We start from the raw sequence: 23,408 nt of genomic DNA on the forward strand, positions 1-23,408 counted from the left end.
ATCGTAAATATTTGATGCCTCCTATCTTTAAAACGACATATTTTTTGAAAAGCATTATTGAACAAAAGTTGTTCAATGTGTCATAACCTATCGATCAATATCAAAAAATGGGTCTGTGGGCCTCATGGCTCGCCTGTAGAGTCGATTTTTGTCGATATCAGTCGATTTCAAAAACTTGTAACTGGTAAATATTTTGTAAGGACATATTGAACAAAAGTTGTTCAGTTTATCGAGATCTATCGATTGATATCAAGAAATAGGCCTATGGTCCTAATGGCTCGCCTGTAGAGTCGATTTTTTGTCGATATCGGTCGATCTCAATAACTTTTTACAGGTAAATATTTTGTAAAGACATATAGAACTAAAGTTGTTGAGTCTATAGAGGGCTAAGAAATAGGCCCACGGGCCTTATGGCTCGCCTGGAGAGTCGAATTTCAAACGAATTTCACTGCAACTTTGCTTCAGAAGCTTATGATATGAAAAATTGATTATATCTAAAGTGTCTTAAAGTCGGAAACTAAATTGGGACTCATTTATCTTTTTTTTTTTTTTTTTTTAACTCCGAGTGCATCAACAAATCGGACGGAAGACCTACTCGTTGCTCGCAACGAGATCGTGTCTAGTTATTATGTTCCCCAAACAAAGTTTGGGAACATATTGGTTTTACTCTGTTTCTTATTATGTTCCCCAAACAAAGCTTGGGAACATATTGGTTTTACTCTGTTTCTTCTTATTATTAAGGTCTTCCGTTTCCAACGGAAGACCTTCTAGTGATTCTACTGTTTTTTCTTATTATTATGTTCCCCAAACAAAGTTTGGGAACATATTGGTTTTACTCTGTTTCTTCTTCTTCTTCTTATTATTATTCTTTCTTTCTTCTTGGGACTTTTTTGTCCACGAGTGTTCTCAGAAACTACTCAAGGGATCAATATGAAACCTTTTTAGGATGATAGTATAGCGTATGTAGATGTGCGGAACGAATGTCATTTTGTCTGAAAATGCATGCATGTGCATGCACGTGCATTGGATTTTTTGTTTACAAATTTGGGAATGCATCTAACTTTTTTTATTTTTGAATGAAATCGATTCCTATTTATATGGTAGGTATAACTTGGGACCCTTAACTGTTTGGCATCGTCAAACTTTCAATTCTGCACGCGCATGCACGTGTGCTTCAATTTGATTGGATAATACAAAACCGTTTATAACATTCATGCCAATCAAGGAAATTTAATGATATTTACAGGATAGGTAGACATGTGAAATATCTACAGATAGATGTAATAAAAATTGCAAACGCGCATGCGCAAGCACGTGTATTGTCTTTTGAAGGTTCAATTCTTTCCATGACCATAACTTTTTTGTTTTTTGTCCAAATCTTTTCAAACTTGTATTGTATATGTATCTTGATATTCTTAACAAAAGTGTACAGTCATAATTACTATCCGGCACGTGCATGCACGTGTGCTAAATTGTGATTGGACGATTTTCAAATCGCCATAACTTTCTTACAAATGATGGAAACAATATGAAATTTATACTGTAAGTATATCTATCAAATGTCTATTGAATGACATCAACATTGATGCCGAGTCATACTCACGTGCCCGTGTATGCACGTGCATAGCTTTTCTTTCATTTTTCAGGTACAAAAATGGTTATAACTATTGAATTAAAAACTGAAATGAATTCAAATTTACCCTGAGGATCTATGATATGAATGTCTATGAAATGGTGTCAACAAATTTTCCATTATGAAAATCGCGTGCGCGTGAATGCGCGTGCAATGTAATTTTTGACGTCTAAATTTAAGTATTGGTCTATAACATTTTGAGATTGCAATGAATAGGTTTGAAAATTAGGTTGCACATATGTTTTGGGCCTGTCAATTTATTAATAGTCTCAAAATCACTTCCCTGCATGCGCATGCACGTGCGCTTAATTCTGATTGGACGATTTTGAAATCCCAATAACTTTCTTATGAGTGAAGCAATCGATACCAAATTCATATAGTAAGTATATTGTTCAAATGTCTATTGATTAGCATCAACAAAATTCCTGTGTCGTACTCACGCGCACGTGTATGCACGTGCATTGATTTCGGTCTTTGTAGTTTTGAGTTGCCGTTAATTTGTCGTTTTTCATTGAACAGTTGTGAAACTTCTGTTGTACTCATATGGTAAGACTTGTAATGTATCGAGATGGTCGAATTATTTATATGCACGTGCAAGCACGTACGTGCACGTGCAGAAAACTCTCAGATCTTTATAACTGATTTGAACTAGTATGGAATGGACTGAACGTTATAAGGTAGTAATATATTCACATGCTACACAGTTTGCAATGGTCAAACCAACTTGTACTGATATAAATGTCACCACTTACTAAATGGGGGAATGTTTGGGGAACATCTGTAACGGTCCCCGTTACAATAAGTACTAGTTAAGGTCTTCCGTCTCCTGCGGAAGACCTTACTATTATTGTTCGCGTTCTTCTTCTTCTTCATTATTATTATGTTCCCCAAACAAAGTTTGGGAACATATTGTTTTTACTCTGTTTCTTATTATTATTATTATTATTATTATTATTATTATTCTTTTTCTCCGGTACTTTTTTGTCCGGTAGTGTTCTCAGAAACTACAAAAGGGATCGATATGAAACTTTCCAGGATGATAGTATAGCGTTTGTAGATGTGCATAGTGATAGTCATTTTGTCTGCACGTGCATGCACGCGCGCGCACGTGCATTGCAATTTTGGTACAAAAAATGCAAAATCAGAATATTGAAGGAAGCGATATAAAACCTAAATAGGATGATAGTATATCATTTGTACATATGAAAAATAATATTTATTTTGTCAGCACGTGCACGTATGCGCGTGCACGCGCATTACAAAATTTGTACGCTAACTTTGGAATCAGTCTAACTTTTTTGTTGTTCATTGAAATGGCTTGAAATTCATATCATAGATAGATATTGAGACCCTTAACTGATTTGCATGGTCAAAATTACCAATTTGCACGCGCATGCACGTGAACTTCATTTTGATTGGATAATACTAAAACGTTTGTAACTATCTTATTTATGAAGCGAATGAGATGATATTCACAGCATACGTAGACAATATGTGTATCTATATATTGGTGTAACAAAAAAATGCCAACGCACACGCGCATGCGCGTGCAACGTTTTTTAAATGTTCAATTTTTAAAGGTCGATAACGTTTTTGTTTTTCATCAAATTCTATTCATATTAATGGTTTAGATGTGTCTTGGTACTCCTTACAAATTGCTGTGGTTAGAATTGCTGCTCAGCACGTGCATGCACGTGTGCTGAATTCTGATTGGACGATTTTAAAATCGCTATAACTTCCTTATATTTGGTGGAAACGTTATGAAATTCACACTGTGGGTATATGATACACATGCTTGTTGAACGACATCAACAAAAATTCTGAATCATACACGTGTGCGCGTGTATGCGCGTGCAACGCTTTCTTTCATTTTTTTGGTACTGAAATGACCATACTGAACGTACTACATGTAATTAAAGGCTAAAATAAAATGATTTTTTGCTATAGATTCACAAGGACATCGCTTTTTAATTGGGGGAGGTTTGGGGAACATATGTAACGGTCCCCGTTACAATTAGAACTAGTTATTATTATTATTATTATTTTCCTTGGTAGTACACGCGTTTTTCTCAGCCATTTCTCGATCGATTTTCACGAAATTTTCAGGAAAGATGTCTTTTGGTGACGAAACTTTTCTTGCAAAATTTCCTGCTTGACGTCACTTCCGGTCAGGAGTTATCTCTCTTTTAGTGACTTTTTGAAGGGCCTTGTTGTCCACACATCTCCTCCGTTAGTTTTGAAGCTAGAGTCTTGAAATTTCTACACAAGATAGAGTAAACATTTTAGAAGATTTGTGGGGGATTCGATTTTACCGGAGGCGATTTGCCTAAACGCTCGCCTGGACCTGAAAAAATGGATGCCAAAATTTTTCGCCGATTTCGGCGATTTTTGACCTTTGATCTCCAATATCTTTTTTCTTGCAAATATTTTGTTAAGACATGTAGAACAAAAGTTGTGCACATTTACGACATCTTTTCGAAAATATCAAGATTTAGGGGCTAGCCCCTTTAATTAGGGATCTAGAAGGGCTCAAAGTCTAAATCAAATATCTCAAAAATCGTTAATATTTTGGTATAAGTCAAAGAACAAAAAATGTTCACCTCAACAATCCAAATCTATTCATATAAAAATTTAGGTCATATGTTACGTAATAAGGGATTTTAAGGGCCAAAACCATAAATTTTTTACCCCTTGTATCTCGAAAACGACAAATATTTTGAAAAGCAATAAAGAACAAAAGTTGTTCAGAATGATGATCTGAACAATATGCATATTTCGTTTTTACCCTATGTGGCCCCGTTAGGGAGCTACAGTTTGGCCCCTAAAAATTACTTCTAGAAATAACTCGAGAACGGTAAAGAATTTCTAAATACTTGTTGAACAAAAAATGTTTGAAATGTCATGACCTTTCTTACGATATCAAGCAAAAGGGGCTGACCCTTTAAATTAGGGGCCCAGAAGGGTCCAAAGGTTTATGAGAATATCTCAGAAACTATTAATATTTTGTAATAAGTCATTGAAGCGGAAATGTTCATCTAAACGAGCTTGTTCTTATCAAATCAAAAAGTAGGTCATATGTTACGTAATAAGGGATTTTAAGGGCCAAAATCATAAATAATTGACGCCTCATATCTTGAAAACGACAAATATTTTGAAAAGCATTATTGAACAAAAGTTGTTCAGAATGATAATCTAAACAATATGTACATTTCGTTTTTTCGTTATGTGGCCCCGTTAGGGAGCTACAGTTTGGCCCCTAAATATTTCTTGTAGAGATAACTCGAGAACGGTAAAGAATTTCTAAATACTTGTTGAGCAAAAAATGTTTAAAATGACAAGGCCTTTCTTACGATATCAAGCAAAACGGGCTGGCCCTTTAAATTAGGGGTTCAGAAGTGTCCAAATGTTTTTGAGAATATCTCAGAAACTATTAATATTTTATAATAAGTTGTAGAAGCGGAAATGTTCATCTCAACGAGCTTGATCTTATCAAATCAAAAAGTAGGTCATATGTTACGTAATTAGAGATTTTAAGGGCCAAAATCGTAAATATTTGATGCCTCCTATCTTTAAAACGACATATTTTTTGAAAAGCATTATTGAACAAAAGTTGTTCAATGTGTCATAACCTATCGATCAATATCAAAAAATGGGTCTGTGGGCCTCATGGCTCGCCTGTAGAGTCGATTTTTGTCGATATCAGTCGATTTCAAAAACTTGTAACTGGTAAATATTTTGTAAGGACATATTGAACAAAAGTTGTTCAGTTTATCGAGATCTATCGATTGATATCAAGAAATAGGCCTATGGTCCTAATGGCTCGCCTGTAGAGTCGATTTTTTGTCGATATCGGTCGATCTCAATAACTTTTTACAGGTAAATATTTTGTAAAGACATATCGAACTAAAGTTGTTGAGTCTATAGAGGGCTAACAAATGACATCAAGAAATAGGCCCGCGGGCCTTATGGCTCGCCTGGAGAGTCGAATTTCAAACGAATTTCACCACAACTTTGCTTCAGAAGCTTATGATATGAAAAATTGATTATATCTAAAGTGTCTTAAAGTCGGAAACTAAATTGGGACTCATTTGTCTTTTTTTTTTTTTTTTTTTAACTCCGAGTGCATCAACAAATCGGACGGAAGACCTACTCGTTGCTCGCAACGAGATCGTGTCTAGTTATTATTATTATTATTTTTTTTTTTCCCCTTTCGTCTCCGAGACCGTTGGATGGATTTTCCTGAAACTTTCACAGGTTATAGGGAACGATGGTACCTCGAGGCATTTTTTTCATTTTTTCAAAATTCACTTCCGTTCGTCTGATACGTCCGATTTTCCGGTTTTTGAAAGAAACTTTGTCCGGGGGTAAACTTGAAAACCACTAAAGATAATCGAATGAAACTTTCAGGGATGATAGATCTATATTCTCTATGGTGCATGCACGTAATATTTTTTGTCGCCGTCACTTCCGGTCGTCACCGGAAGTGATCAAATAAATCACGAATTTCAAACTTTTTTCTTTCAAATTGAAACCTACTTTGGTTTACTATATCTCGTTCTAATTCTCAAAAAATGTTGACCCCACCGGAAGTTGAATCTCCAACTTCCGGTTATATCAAAGAAAGACTATTCATTCTCTCATTTTTCAGTGCCATAAATCTCGGTCATTAAACTAGTTAATGAGTTGAGTTTTACATATATTATAGTCACTAAAAATGTCTATAGTAACGTCAAATATTTTTGTAAAATTCACTTCCGGTCGGCAAATACGGCTTATGAGCTGTTTTCGTTGTCAATCGTTTTTCTCAGAAACAGTAAAAGATAGAGTCACCAAAATTTCAGAGTTAATAGATCTCACTTTGTAGGGGTGCAGTAGGGGGGGGTAAGAATGTCGGCCGTCACTTCCGGTCGTCACCGGAAGTGATTAATAAATCATAAATTTCAAACTTTTTTCTTTCAAATTGAAACCTATATCGGTTTATTAGGTCTCGTTCTAATTCTCAAAAACTATTGACCCCACCGGAAGTTGAATCTCCAACTTCCGGTTATATGAAAGAAAAACTATTCATTCTCTCATTTTTCAGTGCCATAAATCTCGGTCATAAAACAAGTTAATGATTTGAATTTTACATATGTTATAGACATTATAAATGTCTAGTGTAAATTGAAATATTTTTGTAAAATTCACTTCCGGTCGTGAGATATGGGGTGGACATATTCAAATCTTGTTTTTTCAGTTTCTCAATAATGAATATAGATAGACGCTTGAAACTTGTAGAGTTGATCAACTAACATTAGTCCATTGTACACATACATTCAATTTTTTCGTCCGTCACTTCCGGTCTATACCGGAAGTATTTGAAAAATGTCGATTTTCCGATTTCTTCGAGTGATTTCTCAGAGATGGTGGATAGATTTTCTTGAAATTTTCAGGAATAATGTCTTATGAAAGGACCTTCCAATAACTATTTTTGTTTTTACAAAATTCACTTCCGGTCGGAAAATATGGCCGATTTTCTGTTTCTCAAAAGGAATTTTGTCCAGCATTTTTCTTGGAAAAGGTAAAATATAGGTTCATCAGTTATTCAGGAATTATAAATCTCCGTTTGCAGTCGTGCAGTAGAGGGTTGAACATGTCGACCGTCACTTCCTGTCGTCACCGGAAGTGATTGAAAGAATCGCAAATTTCAAACTTTTTCTTGTAAATTGAAACCTATACTAGTTTATTAAGTCTCTTTGAAAGTGTCAAAAGAATATTGACTCCGTTGGTAGTCAAAACAACTACTTCCGGTTTCTTGATAAAATACATTTTTACTTTTCATCTCTTTGTCACCATAAATCTCGCGTATATTTGAAGTCTTTCATATGATTTTCACATGTCGTAATAAAAGTATCAACTTCTAGAGTTTGGATCATTTTGTTTTTCAAAATTCACTTCCGGTCGATAGTAACCTACTACTTTTTCTTTCTTTAGTCTACTTCTTTTTGTTGAGAACTCTTTCAGATAGAGACGTGAAATTTTCAGGGAATATAGACAGTAAAGAGTCGCTGTCATTTATAGGAAAACACATCATAAAAGTACTTCCGGTCATCACCGGAAGTTACGAGAAATGAGTAAAAAATTCGATAATACATTTCTCATTCATTGTTAAGGCACATTTTCTGATATATTTAAATGGTTTTCGTAGGAACAGAAAGCTCTTTACCGGAAGTGATCTAACGGAAGACCTACTCATTACTAGTAATGAGTTTCTAGTTATTATTATTTTTCCTTCTTTCTTCTGAGGACGTTTTTGTCCACGAGTGTTCTCAGAAACTACTCAAGGGATCAATATGAAACCTTTTTAGGATGATAGTATAGCATATGTAGATGTGCGGAACGAATGTCATTTTGTCTGAAAATGCATGCATGTGCATTGGATTTTTTGTTTACAAACTTTGGAATAAGTCTAACTTTTTTATTTTTCAATGAAATCGTTTGCTATTTATATCGTAGGTATAACTTGGGACCCTTAACTGTTTGGCATCGTCAAAATTTCAATTCTGCACGCGCATGCACGTGTGCTTCAATTTGATTGGATAATACAAAACCGTTTATAACATTCATGCCAATCAAGGAAATTTAATGATATTTACAGAATAGGTAGACATGTCAATTATCTACAGATCGATGTAATAAAAATTGCAAACGCGCATGCGAACGCACGTGCATTGTCTTTTGAAGGTTCAATTCTTTCAATGACCATAACTTTTTTGTTTTTTGTCTAAATCTTTTCAAACTTGTATTGTATATGTATCTTGATATTCTTAACAAAAGTGTACAGTCATAATTACTATCCGGCACGTGCATGCACGTGTGCTAAATTGTGATTGGACGATTTTCAAATCGCCATAACTTTCTTACAAATGATGGAAACAATATGAAATTTATACTGTAAGTATATCTATCAAATGTCTATTGAATGACATCAACATTGATGCTGAGTCATACTCACGTGCCCGTGTATGCACGTGCATACCTTTTCTTTCATTTTTCGGGTACTAAAATAGTCATAACTATTGAATTAAAAACTGAAATGAATTCAAATTTACCCTGAGGATCTGTGATATGAATGTCTGTGAAATGGTGTCAACAAATTTTCCATTATCAAAATCGCGTGCGCGTGAATGCGCGTGCATTGTAATTTTTGACGTCTAAATTTGAGTATTGGTCTAAAACATTTTGAGATTGCAATGAATAGGTTTGAAAATTAGGTTGCAGGTATGTTTTAGGCCTGTCAATTTATTAATAGTCTCAAAATCACTTCCCTGCACGCGCATGCACGTGCGCTTCATTCTGATTGGACGATTTTGAAATCCCAATAACTTTCTTAAGAGTGAAGCGATCGATACCAAATTCATATAGTAAGTATATTGTTCAAATGTCTATTGAATAGCATCAATAAAATTGCTGTGTCGTACTCCCGCGCACGTGTATGCACGTGCATTGATTTCAGTCTTTGTAGTTTTGAGTTGCCGTTAATTTGTGGTTTTTCATTGAACAGTTGTGAAACTTCTCTTGTACTCATATAGTAAGACTTGTAATGTATCGAGATGGTCGAATTCTTTATATGCACGTGCATGCACGTATGTGCACGTGCACAAAACTCTCAGATCTTTATAACTGGTTTGAACTAGTATGAAATGGACTGAACGTTATAAGATAGTTATATATTCACATGCTAGACAATTTGCAATGGTCAAAACCACTTGTACTGAAATAAATGGCACCGCTTGCTAAATGGGGGAATGTTTGGGGAACATGTGTAACGGTCCCCGTTACAATAAGTACTAGTTATTATTATTATTATGTTCCCCAAACAAAGTTTGGGAACATATTGGTTTTACTTTGTTTCTTATTATTAAGGTCTTCCGTCTCCTGCGGAAGACCTTACTATTATTGTTCGCGTTCTTCTTCTTCATTATTATTATTATTATTATTATTATTTTCCTTGGTAGTACACGCGTTTTTCTCAGCCATTTCTCGATCGATTTTCACGAAATTTTCAGGAAAGATGTATTTTGGTGACAAGACTCTGCTTGCAAAATTTCCTGCTTGACGTCACTTCCGGTCAGGAGTTATCTCTCTTTTAGTGACTTTTTGAAGGGCCTTGTTGTCCACACATCTCCTCCGTTAGTTTTGAAGCTAGAGTCTTGAAATTTCTACACAAGATAGAGTAAACATTTTAGAAGATTTGTGGGGGATTCGATTTTACCGGAGGCGATTTGCCTAAACGCTCGCCTGGACCTGAAAAAATGGATGCCAATATTTTCCGACCATTTCGGCGATTTTTGACCTTTGATCTCCAATATCTCTTTTCTTGCAAATATTTTGTAAAGACATGTAGAACAAAACATGTGCACATTCACGAGATCTTTTCGAAAATATCAAGATTTAGGGGCTAGCCCCTTAAATTAGGGATCTACAAGGGCTCAAAGTCTAGATCGAATATCTCAAAAATCGTTAATATTTTGGTATAAGTCAAAGAACAAAAAATGTTCATCTCAACAATCCAAATCTATTCATATAAAAATTTAGGTCATATATTACGTAATAAGGGATTTTAAGGGCCAAAACCATAAATTTTTTACCCCTTGTATCTCGAAAACGACAAATATTTTGAAAAGCAATAAAGAACAAAAGTTGTTCAGAATGATGATCTGAACAATATGCATATTTCGTTTTTACCCTATGTGGCCCCGTTAGGGAGCTACAGTTTGGCCCCTAAAAATTACTTCTAGAAATAACTCGAGAACGGTAAAGAATTTCTAAATACTTGTTGAACAAAAAATGTTTGAAATGTCATGACCTTTCTTACGATATCAAGCAAAAGGGGCTGACCCTTTAAATTAGGGGCCCAGAAGGGTCCAAAGGTTTTTGAGAATATCTCAGAAACTATTAATATTTTGTAATAAGTCATTGAAGCGGAAATGTTCATCTAAACGAGCTTGTTCTTATCAAATCAAAAAGTAGGTCATATGTTACGTAATAAGGGATTTTAAGGGCCAAAATCATAAATAATTGACGCCTCATATCTTGAAAACGACAAATATTTTGAAAAGCATTATTGAACAAAAGTTGTTCAGAATGATAATCTAAATAATATGTACATTTCGTTTTTTCGTTATGTGGCCCCGTTAGGGAGCTACAGTTTGGCCCCTAAATATTTCTTGTAGAGATAACTCGAGAACGGTAAAGAATTTCTAAATACTTGTTGAGCAAAAAATGTTTAAAATGACAAGGCCTTTCTTACGATATCAAGCAAAACGGGCTGGCCCTTTAAATTAGGGGTTCAGATGGGTCCAAATGTTTTTGAGAATATCTCAGAAACTATTAATATTTTATAATAAGTTGTAGAAGCGGAAATGTTCATCTCAACGAGCTTGATCTTATCAAATCAAAAAGTAGGTGATATGTTACGTAATTAGAAATTTTAAGGGCCAAAATCGTAAATATTTGACGCCTCATATCTTTAAAACGACATATTATTTGAAAAGCATTATTGAACAAAAGTTGTTCAATGTGTCATAACCTATCGATCAATATCAAAAAATGGGTCTGTGGGCCTCATGGCTCGCCTGTAGAGTCGATATCAGTCGATTTCAAAAACTTGTAACTGGTAAATATTTTGTAAGGACATATTGAACAAAAGTTGTTCAATTTATCGAGATCTATCGATTGATATCAAGAAATAGGCCTATGGTCCTAATGGCTCGCCTGTAGAGTCGATTTTTTGTCGATATCGGTCGATCTCAATAACTTTTTACAGGTAAATATTTTGTAAAGACATATAGAACTAAAGTTGTTGAGTCTATAGAGGGCTAACAAATGACATCAAGAAATAGGCCCGCAGGCCTGGAGAGTCGAATTTCAAACGAATTTCACCGCAACTTTGCTTCAGAAGCTTATGATATGAAAAATTGATTATATCTAAAGTGTCTTAAAGTCGGAAACTAAATTGGGACTCATTTGTCTTTTTTTTTTTTTTTTTTTTAACTCCGAGTGCATCAACAAATCGGACGGAAGACCTACTCGTTGCTCGCAACGAGATCGTGTCTAGTTATTATTATTTTTCTTTCTTTCTTCTTGGGACTTTTTTGTCCACGAGTGTTCTCAGAAACTACTAAAGGAATCAAGATGAAACCTTTTTAGGATGATAGTATAGTATATGTAGATGTGCGGAACGAATGTCATTTTGTCTGAAAACGCATGCATGTGCATGCACGTGCATTGAATTTTTTGTTGACAAAATTTGGAATTAGTCTAACTTTTTTATTTTTGAATGAAATCGATTGATATTTTTATCGTAGGTATAACTTGAGACTCTTAACTGTTTGGCATTGTCAAAATTTCAATTTTGCACGTGCATGCACGTGTGCTTCAATTTGATTGGATAATACAAAACCGTCTATAACTTTCATGTTAATAAAGAAAATCTAATGATATTTACAGCATAGGTAGACATGACAACTACCTACAGATCGATGTGATAAAATTTGCAAACACGCATGCGCACGCACGTGCATTGTCTTTTGAAAGTTTAATTCTTTCAATGACCATAACTTTTTTGTTTTTTGTCAAAATCATTTCAAGTTTGGGTTGTATATGTATCTTGATATTCTTAACAAACAGGTATACTCATAATTACTATCTGGCACGTGCATGCACGTGTGCTAAATTGTGATTGGACGATTTTCAACACACCATAACTTTCTTGTAAATAATGGAAACAATATGAAATTTATACTGTAAGTATATCTATCAAATGCCTATTGAACGACATCAACATTGATGCTCAGTCATACTCACGTGCCCGTGTATGCACGTGCATAGCTTTTCTTTCATTTTTCGGGTACTAAAATGGTCATAACTATTGAATTAAAAACTGAAATGAATTCAAATTTACCCTGAGGATCTATGATATGAATGCCTATGAAATGGTGTTAACAAATTTTCCATTATCAAAATCGCATGCGCGTGAATGCGCATGCATTGTAATTTTTGATGTCTAAATTCAAGTCTTGGTCTATAACATTTTTAGATTGGAATGAATAGGTTTGAAATTTAGTTTACAGGTATGTTTTCGGCCTTTCAATTTATTAATAGTGTCAAAATCACTTCCCTGCACGCGCATGCACGTGTGCTTAATTCTGATTGGACGATTTTGAAATCCCAATAACTTTCTGATGAGTGAAGCAATCGATATCAAATTCATATAGTAAGTATATTGTTCAAATGTCTATTGAATAGCATCAACAAAATTGCTGTGTCGTACTCACGCGCACGTGTATGCACGTGCATTGATTTCAGTCTTTGTAGTTTTGAGTTGCCGTTAATTTATCGTTTTTCATTGAACAGTTGTGAAACTTCTCTTCTACTCATATAGTAAGACTTCTAATGTATCGAGATGGTCGAATTCTTTATATGCACGTGCATGCACGTACGTGCACGTGCACAAAACTCTCAGATCTTTATAACTGATTTGAACTAGTATGAAATGGACTGAACGTTACAAGATAGTTATATATTCACATGCTACACAGTTTGCAATGGTCAAAACCACTTGTACTGAAATAAATGTCACCACTTACTAAATGGGGGAATGTTTGGGGAACATCTGTAACGGTCCCCGTTACAATAAGTACTAGTTATTATTCTTTCTTTCTTCTTGGGACTTTTTTGTCCACGAGTGTTCTCAGAAACTACTCAAGGGATCAATATAAAACCTTTTTAGGATGATAGTATAGCATATGTAGATGTGCGGAACGAATGTCATTTTGTCTGAAAATGCATGCATGTGCATGCACGTGCATTGGATTTTTTGTTTACAAACTTTGGAATCAGTCTAACTTTTTTATTTTTCAATGAAATTGTTTTCTATTTATATCGTAGGTATAACATGGGACCCTTAACTGTTTGGTATCGTTAAAATTTCAATTCTGCACGCGCATGCACGTGTGCTGCAATTTGATTATATAATACAAAACCGTTTATAACATTCATGCCAATAAAGGAAATTTATTGATATTCACAGGATAGGTAGATATGCTAAATATCTACAGATCGATGTAAAAAAAATTGCAAACGCGCATGCGCACGTACGTGCATTGTCTTTTGAATGTTCAATTCTTTCAATGACCATAACTTTTTTGTTTTTTGTCCAAATCTTTTCAAACTTGTATTGTATATGTATCTTGATATTCTTAACAAATGAGTACAGTCATAATTACCATCCGGCACGTGCATGCACGTGTGCTAAATTGTGATTGGACGATTTTCAAATCGCCATAACTTTCTTATAAATGATGGAAACAATATGAAATTTATACTGTAAGTATATCTATCAAATGTCTATTGAATGACATCAACATTGATGTTGAGTCATACTCACGTGCGCGTGTATGCACGTGCATAGCTTTTCTTTCATTTTTCGGGTACTAAAATGGTCATAACTATTGAATTAAATACTGAAATGAATTCAAATTTACCCTGAGGATCTACGATATGAATATCTATGAAATGATGTCAACAAATTTTCCATTATCAAAATCGCGTGTGCGTGAATGCGCGTGCATTGTAATTTTTGATGTCTAAATTTAAGTATTGGTCTATAACATTTTGGGATTGCAATGAATAGGTTTGAAAATTAGGTTGTAGGTATGTTTTGGGCCTCTCAATTTACTAATAGTCTCAAAATCACTTCCCTGCACGTGCATGCACGTGCGCTTAATTCTGATTGGACGATTTTGAAATCCCAATAACTCTCTTATGAGTGAAGCAATCGATACCAAATTCATATAGTAAGTATATTGTTCAAATGTCTATTGAATAGTATCAACAAAATTGCTGTGTGGTACTCACACGCACGTGTATGCACGTGCATTGATTTCGGTTTTTGTAGTTTTGAGTTGCCGTTATTTTCTCGTTTTTCATTGAACAGTTGTAAAACTTCTCTTGGACTCATATAGTAAGACTTCTAATGTATCGAGATGGTCGAATTATGTATATGCACGTGCATGCACGTGCGTGCATGTGCACAAAACTCTCAGATCTTTATAACTGATTTGAACTAGTATGAAATGGACTGAACGTTATAAGATAGTTATATATTCACATGTTTCACAGTTTGCAATGGTCAAAACCACTTGTACTGAAATAAATGACACCACTTGCTAAATGGGGGAATGTTTGGGGAACATCTGTAACGGTCCCCGTTACAATAACTACTAGTTATTATTATTTTTTTTTTTTCCCTTTCGTCTCCGAGACCGTTGGATGGATTTTCCTGAAACTTTCACAGGTTATAGACAACGATAGTACCTCGAGGCATTTTTTTCATTTTTTCAAAATTCACTTCCGTTCGTCAGATACGTCCGATTTTCCGGTTTTTGAAAGAAACTTTGTCCGGGGGTAAACTTGAAAACCACTAAAGATAGTCGAATGAAACTTTCAGGGATGATAGATTTATATTCTCTATGGTGCATGCACGTAATATTTTTTGTCGCCGTCACTTCCGGTCGTCACCGGAAGTGATTAAAGGAATCATAAATTTCAAACTTTTTTTTTTCAAATTGAAACCTATTTCGGTTTACTATATCTCGTACTAATTCTCAAAAAATGTTGACCCCACCGGAAGTTGAATCTCCAACTTCCGGTTATATCAAAGAAAGACCTATTTATTCTCTCATTTTTCAGTGCCATAAATTTCGGTAATGAAACTAGTTAATGAGTAGAGTTTTACATATATTATAGTCACTATAAATGTCTAGAGTAACGTCAAATATTTTTGTAAAATTCACTTCCGGTCGGCAAATACGGCTTATTAGCTGTTTTCCTTGTCTAGCGTTTTTCTCAGAAACAGTAAAAGATAGAGTCACCAAATTTTCAGAGTGAATAGATCTCACGTTGTAGGCGTGAAGTAGGGGGTTAAGAATGTCGGCCGTCACTTCCGGTCGTCACCGGAAGTGATTAAAGAATCATAAATTTCAAACTTTTTTCTTTAAAATTGAAACCTATATCGGTTTACTAGTTGTCGTTCTAATTCTCAAAAAATGTTAACCCCACCGGAAGTTGAATCTCCAACTTCCGGTTATATCAAAGAAAGACTATTCATTCTCTCATTTTTCAGTGCCATAAATCTCGGTCATAAAACAAGTTAATGATTTGAATATTACATATGTTATAGACACTATAAATGTCTAGAGTAAATTTAAATATTTTTGTAAAATTCACTTCCGGTCGTGAGATATGGGGTGGACATATTCAAACCTTGTTTTTTCAGTTTCTCAATAATGAATATAGATAGACGCTTGAAACGTGTAGAATTGATCAACTAACATTAGTCCATTGTACACATACATTCAATTTTTTCGTCTGTCACTTCCGTTCTATACCGGAAGTATTTGAAAAAATGTTGATTTTCCGATTTCTTCGAGTGATTTCTCAGAGATGGTGGATATATTTTCTTGAAATTTTCAGGAATAATGTCTTATGAAATGACCTTGCTATAATTATTTTTGTTTTTACAAAATTCACTTCCAGTCGGAAAATATGGCCGATTTTCTGTTTCTCAAAAGGAATTTTGTCCAGCATTTTTCTTGGAAAAGGTAAAATATAGGTACATCAAATATTTTGGGATGATCAATCTCCGTTTGTAAGCGATGGAAAGAATCGCAAATTTTAAATTGAAACCTATACTAGTTTATTAACTCTCTTTCAAAGTGTCAAAAGAATATTGAGTCTGTCGGTAGTCAAAACAACTACTTCCGGTTTCTTGATAAAATACCTTTTCACTTTTCGTCTCTTTGTCCCCATAAATCTCGCTTATATTTGAAGTCTTTCATATGATTTTCACATGTCTTAATAAAAAGTATCAACTTCTAGAGTTTTGATAATTTTGGTTTTCAAAATTGACTTCCGGTCGGTAGTAACCTACTACTTTTTCTTTCTTTAGTCTACTTCTTTTTGTTGAGAACTCTTTCAGATAGAGACGTGAAATTTTCAGGGAATATAGACAGTAAAGAGTCGCTGTCATTTATAGGAAAACGCATCTGAATAGTACTTCCGGTCGTCACCGGAAGTTACGAGAAAGGACTAAAAAATTCGATAATGCATTTCTCATTCATTGTTAAGGCACATTTTCTGATACATTTAAATGGTTTTCGTAGGTATAGAAAGCTCTTTACCGGAAGTGGTCTAACGGAAGATCTACTCATTACTAGTAATGAGTGTCTAGTTATTATTAAGGTCTTCCGTTCCAGACGGAAGACCTTATAGTGATTCTACTGTTTATTAAGGTCTTCCGTTTCAGACGGAAGACCTTATAGTGATTGTACTGTTTATTATTATTATGTCTCCGAACACAAAGTGTCGGAGACATATTGTTTTTGCTCCGTTTCTTATTATTCTTTTCTTCTTATTTTTCCTCTTCTTTAGTGAGAAATTTGTCCGACCGATTTTGATTGAAGTCTGTCCTCACACGTTAGGTGCTAATATTTCGGGATATTTTTGTACTGTTATGGATCTAGATACTAATGCCAATATTTTTTGCTTCGCCCTCAAACACGGTCACGTGGTAATACATATTATCAAAATTGAATCTGTGGCGAAAATATAAGTAACACATTATACAGGGATTCGGTTCTGGCCTTTTAATCTCATTCACAGGCGCGCTTCTGGCGAAGAAATGCATCAATTTGATGCAATTCTAGCGCCGATCCACGTCCGAGTCTTCTTACCGGTTACGGAAAAGGACGAGCGCGTGATCCGATTGTAAATGGGACGGTCCTTCGGATGAGACCGCGAAAACAGAGGCCCCCTGTCACAGCAGGTGTGGCGCGATAAAGATCCCTCCCTGCACAAAGGCCGTAAGCGCCGAGCACAGGCCCAAATTTTCCAGCCCTTCACCGGCAATGGTGATGTCTCCATATGAGTGGAAGATTTCTTATGAACAATATACAATCAATCAACCCTCTTCCAATCTCCAAATCATTTTAGATCAGAATCAAATAGTGTTCTGTTTAAAGATCTAACCTTCAAGTATACATTTTGTCAACACCATTATGCTCCAAATCATATAATTAAAAATCTACAATGCTAAGATGTTTCCAATAATTTTTCCGGACATTGGAATTTTTTTCTTTTTCTTCCAAATCTAAATGACCATCTTAATTTGTTTGACACTCAGGACCCCCCCCCCCCACCTATTTTCCAAACTACATACTAAGCTAGCATCTGTTTACTATCATCTATATTCTCTTATCTTTTCGTGCAGGAAATGGTATTCAGAAACCTCGTCTCGGGTTTTTACTTCTAAAAATAGTGGACCGCGACAGAAGTACATAACACCACAAACTTCCGTTCGTTGTAGGTGGTAATGGGTTGGTTGAATATTGTTTAACGTCCCTCTAAAGAATATTTCACTAATATGGAGACGTCACCATTGCTGGTGAAGGGCTGCAAACTTTAGGCCTATCCTCGGCGCTTATGAACATTGAACAGGGAAGGATCTTTATCGTGCCACACCTGCTGTGATACGGGACCTCGGTTTTTACGATCTCATCCGTAGGTAGTGAGGTTAAAAGCAATTGAACGGAGTGAAGAAAATATTGCACACCAATTAGCGATACATTTAATCCAAAAATCATTAGCACTTTTAGAATGACCGTTCTATTCAGTTGGTAGTTGCTCTTTCGATAGGATTTCTTAGCAAAGTGCAGATTTTTTTCAAATTGTGGCCGTTTGAATTGCACACCTCATTCATATCTTATGATCGGTGATAGGATATTTAAACAAGATGCCTAGAATCGCTCTTCTGATAAATTGTACAACCCCACCATTTCTATTCTTAGCCTCTTAATATTCTAAATCTTTAGTTAAATCCTAAGAATTAAAAAAAAAAGCAGGTCAATGTGACCTACTTTTTGGTTTACACATTTTGAGAACCCAAGAAATATCAACTGACAAAGTTTGATGATTTTAAGCCAATTAGTATCTGAATATTGAAATATAGCTGTCAAATTCCAATCGTAGGTCATGGTGACCTACTTTTTGGTCAGCAAACTCCGAACATGCAAGACCCATCAACTGACAAAGTTTGATGACTGCAGGTCAAATAGTATCTGAAATATATAAATATAGCCGTCAAATTCCAAAAGTAGGTCAAGGTGACCTACTTTTCCCGTCAACACCCTTCAAACATGCAAGACCCAACAACTGACAAAGTTTGATGACTGTAGGTCAAATAGTATCTGAATTATATAAATATAGCCGTCCAATTCCAAAAGAGGTCAAGGTGACCTACTTTTTGGTCGACACCCTTTGAACATGCAAGACGCATCAACTGACAAAGTTTGATGACTGTAGGTCAAATAGTATCTGAAACATATAAATATAGCCGTCCAATTCCAAAAGAGGTCAAGGTGACCTACGTTTTGGTCGAAACCCTTCGAACATGCAAGACGCATCAACTGACAAAGTTTGATGACTGTAGGTCAAATAGTATCTGAAACATATAAATATAGCCGTCCAATTCCAAAAGTAGGTCAAGGTGACCTACGTTTTGGTCGAAACCCTTCGAACATGCAAGACGCATCAACTGACAAAGTTTGATGACTGTAGGTCAAATAGTATCTGAAACATATAAATATAGCCGTCCAATTCCAAAAGTAGGTCAAGGTGACCTACGTTTTGGTCGAAACCCTTCGAACATGCAAGACCCATCAACTGACAAAGTTTGAGGACTGTAGGTCAAATAGTATCTGAAATATATAAATATAGCCGTCAAATTCCAAAAGTAGGTCAAGGTGACCTACTTTTTGGTCGACACACTCCGTAGACTCAAGATGCATCAACTGTCATAGTTTGATGATTGTAGGTCAATTTGTGACTGAAATATATAAATATAACTGTCAAATGCCAAAAGTAGGTCACAGTGACCTACCTTTTGGTCGATACACTCCGAAGACTCAAGATGCATCAACTGACAAAGTTTGATGATTGTAGGTCAAATAGTGTCTGAAATATAGTAATTTAGCTGTCAAATACCAAAAGTAGGTCACGGTGACCTATTTTTGGTCGACACAAACCGAAGACTGAAGACGCATCAACTGACAAAGTTTGATGATCCTAGGTTTTACAGTGCCCAAAATATGCATCTAAAATTGAGAATGTGAAATTTGAATATCTGCAAAATTCAAAAAGTAGGTCACTGTGACCTACTTTTTTATAAATATGTTTCAAGGCCTCAAGATGCATCAACTTACAAGATTTGATGATTCTAAACCTCTCGGTATTTGAAATAACAACTTAAAATATATCTATAAATGATAAGCCATAAAATTCAGAAAGTAGGTCACGGTGACCTATTTTTCAGTTGACGCATTTCAAGGTCCCATGATCCACCAACTGACAAGTTTTGATGATCATAGGCTTCAAAGTGTCCAAGATATGCATCTAAATTAATTTTAAAATAAATACCTGCAAAATTCAAAAAGTAGGTCACCGTGACCTACTTTTGAGACAATTTGACACAAGGTCCTAAGATGCATCAACTGTCAAAATTTGATGATCCTAGTCCTTATAATGACTAAAATATCAAAGATTTAAGGAAATATAAATTTAGGTCAACTTTGAAGTGACCTTGAGACCACGCCCTTTGCCCCATGGTAATGCCTTGAACAATTTTTAATCTACAACATATCCTCATCCTTATGTGTAAGTTTGGTGATAATCTGCCCAGTGGTTCTTGAGAAGAAGATTTTTAAGCAACCACTACTTTTGTTTGTATTTTCCTGATTATCTCCCCTTGTTAAAGGGTCACATCCCTCTATTTAGTATGTATGAAAGCCCTTGGGCCAATGATACTCTGTAACAAATTTGAAAAAAATTGGCCAAGGGGTTCTTGAGTTATAGCCCTTTTTCTAAAAAGTTTACGCACACCGCACAAATGGCCATAGCATTAGCTCTTTGAGCCTTCGGCTCAGAAGAGCTAAAAATCGGTTTATATGCGGGATTTGTGTATTTCATTTCAATAGTGTTTAATGTTTTATCAAAAATACAAGGAGGGGAATAGGATCTGGAGTCCTGTTCACAAGCACCTATGCGTTTAATTGATTAAAATATAAGGCTCTCGGCGGATGTGACCGGTCGACAGGGGATGCTTATTTTTCAGCGGATCCAACCTCTGATATGTTGCAGTACAGTGCAGGACTCCGTGTTTGCCAAACTCTTAAATTGGTATTCCTTTTAGAAGTTATGAAGTTGATCACTGTTCCCTATCTTCATTTTTTTCATGTGCAAAATTAAGACCACATAGCTATTGCTGTAGATTGAATAAATTATAGCTATCTTACTGTCATTTGTGGATGCTTTCAATATTATGTATGTCATTTTCCTTGATGATTTGGATATTAGCTTTGGAAATCGAATTTCTTTCGAATGAGACCGCAAAAACCGAGGTCCCGTGTCACAGTAGGTGTGGCACGATAAAGACCCCTCCCTGCTCAAAGGCCATAAGCGCCGAGCATATGCATAAATTTTGCAGCCCTTCACCGGCAAAGGAACGTTAAGCAATATTCAATCAATCAATAAATCAATCAAAGTTTTAGTAAGAACGTACACAATTTTAAAGATAAAGAATATGTAAATGTATGAGGTTTAAGTACATGTTCTTGTATTTTAAACAAGGAGGAATTTTTAGTTGTGCAAGTCATGTCAGCGGTAGAAAAAATATTCAAAACTTGGCATAAACCCAAGAGTGATTAAATATGTGTGTAGTTCTTCAAACATGCTCTTGTGCTAGAATATTAGTGCAGTGACATATCTTGACAAAAATGAGCCATTTGCAGAGAATATGATATGGAGGAATAGCAAAATGCAATCCAAACAAGGTGTTAACTTACCAGTGTCTATATGTACGTAGTTATTTGTTGATTGTTATAGAGACACAACCTACGTTTATGCGTAAGTTTATGACTTTTTAGTTTACTTCTCTATTTTATCATTTGGAATAATTCTCAATCCAAGATGCATCATGTGCAAATCTACATAAAATCAACTCCCATCAGTACTTTGATTAAGCTTAATACCTACTTTGTGTAACTAACTCCTCGTACAGCTTTTACTTGACATTTTTCAGACCTGACACGTTATAGATGTGCTAAAAGCATTAAAAATATAGATGTGGCATTTTAAACTTCTTCTGTTTTTTGAAAAATTCTACGTTTCATGTCATTTTTTCCAGTACGTTTTGTAAAAATATTACCTACATAATCTGACTTTATTATAAATGCATACGAAAATACGAGGTATCTCTAGGATATATATAGACTTCTTAAAAGCAGTACATAATTGATTCTCTACCACAGATACCCCAGTTTATTTCTATGCTATCTTGATCTATGTCCCTACGATACAGGAACATGTAGATAACATAATATTTTAAACAACCTAGCCATTTCTGTTCTTAAATCGAATTTTAATGATAAATTATTGTTAAATGATCGCCAAATCGGCATAAAATAACTATTCTACAAATTAGTCTACACTGAATCCAAATCATGCTTTAAAAATTAATATACACGATTTGAACTGAAAATTTTCAAATTTTATTTCCCCATTTTTAATGCTCACAATGCTTAACTATGGTACATGTATCTCTAATGATCATCAAAAATTTGAATGTCCGATGTCGAGTTACAAATGAGATACCGCACTCGCAATTCTTCGTTATGTAAACAAGGATCATGCCATGTACGCGTTTTTGTTCAAATCGTGTCCATGACCCTTTCAAATTTTTCCCGTCAAGAAATGTCTATACCATTTCAGCGTACTTGTTTTGAATGTGAGTAACTACATGTATGTAAAATGTAGGCTTGCTTGACAAAACCTGATAGAATTCCTAGTTCAGTCAATATAGATGAAGGTATATAAAAGATATAATAAACTCACCAAGAATCGGTGAATTCTGCGGACATCTACATCTCCCATGATGATCTATAGTTATACCAGTTTCTGGAGGCAAATCAATTATCTCATAGTCTTTAATTAGCAGCAAATATAGTCTTGATAACAGTAAGTACACTATACATATTACTAGAGAGAAGGCAACACATTTCGGACTTTTCATCCACACTGCCATGTTTCGATTGATTTGTTCTGAATAATGTTTTCAAGATAACGATAGTAAATTTTCTACTCTGGGTTTACCGGCTTTCAGATTTTGGAACGCAGTTCGCAGTTCACTATTCGCAATTCAATAGTGAACTGCATTCCAGAACGCAGTTCGCAATTCAAATTTCTATATGCATAAAACAACACCACACTGGAACTATAAGGATGGGGTGCCAGTTACCAACCCCAAATACTGTGGAGAAATGTTGATGGTAATCTCTCTAATTACGGAGATCCGCCCCTCCAAGTTTTATGCATAACGCATTACACTTAGTGAATAAACATCGGGTTCGGAATCATCGAAGACCCCTACCCAGGGGATTGAAATTTTTATGGTAGGGTGTTAGTGGTCCTCTCCCACCACTATGAAGAAATGGTGATGTTACTCTCTTTAGTTATGGAGATTCGCTCCTCCGACATTTTTAAATAACCCATTACACTTAGTGAATAAACATCGGGTTCGGAATTATCGAAGACCCCGACCCCGGGGACTAAAATTTTGGTGGTAGAGTATTAGTGGTCCTCTCCCACCACTGTGAAGAAATGGTGATTTTACCCTCTCTAG

General features: G+C 35.2%; 1 protein-coding gene across 1 annotated transcript in view; it reads right to left on the reverse strand.

Annotated features, from left to right (window-relative positions):
* Window positions 1-22,828, reverse strand: part of LOC130052288 (beta-1,4-galactosyltransferase 1-like) — a 61,675-nt gene extending 38,847 nt beyond the window's left edge. Inside the window, exon 1 of the mRNA XM_056156766.1 lies at window positions 22,622-22,828. Within this exon, the coding sequence (XP_056012741.1) occupies window positions 22,622-22,811 (190 nt within the window). The 5' untranslated portion in view covers window positions 22,812-22,828. The remainder of the gene's footprint in view (window positions 1-22,621) is intronic.
* Window positions 22,829-23,408: the final 580 nt, after the last annotated feature.

The sequence above is a fragment of the Ostrea edulis genome, chromosome 1, assembly GCF_947568905.1.
Source record: "Ostrea edulis chromosome 1, xbOstEdul1.1, whole genome shotgun sequence".
Taxonomy (NCBI): domain Eukaryota; kingdom Metazoa; phylum Mollusca; class Bivalvia; order Ostreida; family Ostreidae; genus Ostrea; species Ostrea edulis.